Here is a 3,183-nt window from a genome sequence, read left to right on the forward strand (position 1 = left end):
GGGGGGGGGGGGGGGGGGGGGGTCATAATAATAATAAAAAACACAAACAGAATAAGGTGTAGAAACAGAATGGAATGTGGTTGTGAAGCAGTGTGTGATGTACCTCTCTTTGAGAATAACCTTGTTTTCTTTTTTCCAATGGTCCTTGAAATCAGAGGAGAACTCGTGCCAGACGGAGAAGATTGTGTTGGGTGAAATCTCCTTTTCTCCTGCCTTAGGTTTCACTGAGTAGAACACTGTAAGGTCCAGGAACCTGACACAATCAAAAGCCACAATCACTTTGTTTTTTGTTTGCATAAAATGCTAGTTCTTTAATTTTCACTGTTTCAGGCTGCAGTGGTTTTTTAATAAACAGGTTCTTGAACTGGTTTGTTCCCACATTGTTCCCATACACATACACTTCCTGCATAATTGTTGTTTGTTTGAAATGAAAAAAAGAAACTTAAATCAAAAAGAAAAAATAAGTAGGTCCTCTGGATGGGTTCCTCTTTAATGAAACATTTCATCTCTCCTCCAGAGACTTCTTCAGTCTGATGAGTTTCAGGTGAACTCAGCCTTAAAAGCACTGCCTCCACATGGTGGACAAACAGGTTAGTCACATGCAAAAGAGGACCATTGACTAATAATAGGCTTGATTGGCTCTATTGTTCATAGAGGGTGATGTGCAACATCTCCTGACTTAAGGTTTGTTTATACTTCATGCAAGACATGTGGCTGCGGCCCAGCGATGATGTGATTGCATGTGTGTCACTGACAGCATTCAGTGTTTACACTGGGAAAAGACGTGGGGGATACATTACAGTAATCCCTCCCTCTGCCCTCCCACCGCAGATGTCACGCGCTAGCTTAGCATGTAAATAACTGCTAGTTGCTAAAAAAAAACTTGCTAGTTGCGAGTTTAGCTTGTGTGGGAGATGGATGATGAAAAACACTTCTCCTATTTTCAAATGTCCGCTGCTCGTTTCGAGGAACTTGCCCACCGGATCTTTTTTTGTTTTTCCTACTGGATCTCCCCTCACCTTCAGCACGCACCGACGCAGTAGAGGACACAAATGTTATACCTCTGGACCGCCTCGGTGAGTTTCTCTTCCAAATTATCCATGTTCAGAAACAAAAAACAGCTTCTGGTAGCGAGTAGCGTGTAGCGGTGTCACACAGCACAAAAACGCCCACAAACTTTGAAACAATCACACACTCCGCGCCGCATCCTCCACGTCTCGGAGTGCTGACTGGAGGCAATGTATAGGAAGCTGTCAGCGGGGGGTAGCAGCCGGAGTGCAGACGGAAGTTGTGTAACTTTTTTTCACTCAGCGGGTGGTAAAAGACGTGCGACAAGAAGTGTAAACCAGCCTTTGTTGGTTTGGATGCTGTGGTTCTTAGGTGTCATGTCATGTGTATGAAGTGAATGCAGGCGGGGCTAAAAGCCCCTTTGTTTTTGTTTTTTCCCTCTGTGTTGGTATCAATGGGGCCCTGATTCACACCTTTTGCTCACAGGGGGCGGAGTCATACTTGCAATAACAGCGTTGTAGGAGGAGGACAACTGTACATGAAGGCCTCCACCTCTGTTTAATGATGGACGGTTTTTCTTCACAAAGATGGTTTCCTTTACTCCTCTCAAACCAACGTTCCTCTCTATCAAGGATGAGAACATCTTCATCCCTGAAAGAGTGACAGCTGGCCTGCAGATGAGTGTAAACTGCAGAGCCCTGACCTGTAGATTAGTGTAAACTGTAGAGTCCTGGCCTGTAGATGAGTGTAAACTGCAGAGTCCTGACCTGTAGATGAGTGTAAACTGCAGAGTCCTGACCTGACGAAGTAGATCGTCTGTGCTGGCTCATTCTTTTGAACAGTGGCTGTTTTGTTTCCCCGATGTATAACTGAGCACAGTCCTCCTGGCACTTAACAGCATACACTATATTACTCTGTTTTTGCCAGGGAACTGGATCTTTGGGGTGAACTAATCTTTGTCGTAACGTTTTGGGGGTTTGAAAGCCACTGGGACATAATGTTTAGAAAATAAACATCTCAGCTTCTCCGAAACACCCACAACATACGGAATAACCACTGGTTTGGTTCTGGGTTTAGGGTCTTCATTTTCACCTGGTTGTTCGGTGGAATCCTGTTTGGGTTTCTTGTCTGCTTTCAGAAAAGCCCAGTTAGGATAACCGCACTGCTCCAGGGCCTGTCTTGTGTTTGACTTCTCTTTCTCCTTGGCTCCTGGGTTTGTGGGGACACTGTCTGCTCTGTGGTACAGAGTTCTGATGACTCCTAACTTGTGTTCCAGTGGGTGATGGGAATCAAAACGCAAATACTGGTCTGTATGGGTGGGTTTGCGTGTCCAGTTGTCCTCCTCCTACAACGCTGTTATTGCAAGTATGACTCCGCCCKCTGTGAGCAAAAGGTGTGAATCAGGGCCCCAACGATAACCAACACAGAGGGAAAAAACAAGGGGACATCGAGCCCCGCCTGCATTCACTACATACTGTACACATAACACGACACCTAAGAACCACAGCATCCAAACCAATAAGTCAGGTAATGGGGCACATGACCCTCTATGAACAATAGAGCCAATCAAGCCTATTGTTAAGCAACGGCCCTCTTTTGCATGTGACTAACCTGTTTGTCCACCATGGGAGGCAGTGCTTTTAAGGCTGAGTTCACCTGAAACTCATCAGACTGAAGAAGTCTCTTGGAGAGAGACGAAACGTTTCGCTAAAGAAGAACCCGTCCAGAGGACCTACTTATTTTTTCTTTTTGATTTTTTCTATCTGGATTACTGAGATGCATCAGGACAAGAAACTTAAATATGCAGATTTTGCCACTACTCTTCATACTGAAATTTTATGTCAATATAAATAAAGTATTTACAAAACAATATACTGAAGGTGAACATTGAAAAATGTAACAAACTCTTTAGCACCGCTGCTCATCTGTGCAGTCGGTGAATATTAAAGAGTGGAAACAGACATGGGAGGTTGGGGCCTTACAGTTTGTGAGTGCTGCCAAGTTGAGTATCCAGGGTCTCCAGCTCACTTTTAGCTTAAAAAGGGAAAAGGTGAAAGAGTTAGGGCAACAGATTAAATATAAGAAAGAACTTTAATTTACTGTGTTCGCCTGTCAGACAAACATTCTAAACAAAATATCAATTCAATTCAATTCAGTCCAGTTTATATATATATA

General features: G+C 43.9%; 1 protein-coding gene across 1 annotated transcript in view; it reads right to left on the reverse strand.

Annotated features, from left to right (window-relative positions):
• The window catches only part of LOC106526099 (formin-2), a 72,632-nt gene that overhangs the window by 12,834 nt on the left and 56,615 nt on the right, over positions 1–3,183 (reverse strand). The window contains exons 11-12 of the mRNA XM_014020586.1: positions 2,991–3,042; positions 104–253 (exon numbers count right to left, since the gene is read on the reverse strand). Coding sequence (XP_013876040.1) covers positions 104–253; positions 2,991–3,042 — 202 coding nt within the window. The remainder of the gene's footprint in view (positions 1–103; positions 254–2,990; positions 3,043–3,183) is intronic.

Source organism: Austrofundulus limnaeus, unplaced genomic scaffold (assembly GCF_001266775.1).
Source record: "Austrofundulus limnaeus strain Quisiro unplaced genomic scaffold, Austrofundulus_limnaeus-1.0 Scaffold259, whole genome shotgun sequence".
NCBI classification, from domain to species: domain Eukaryota; kingdom Metazoa; phylum Chordata; class Actinopteri; order Cyprinodontiformes; family Rivulidae; genus Austrofundulus; species Austrofundulus limnaeus.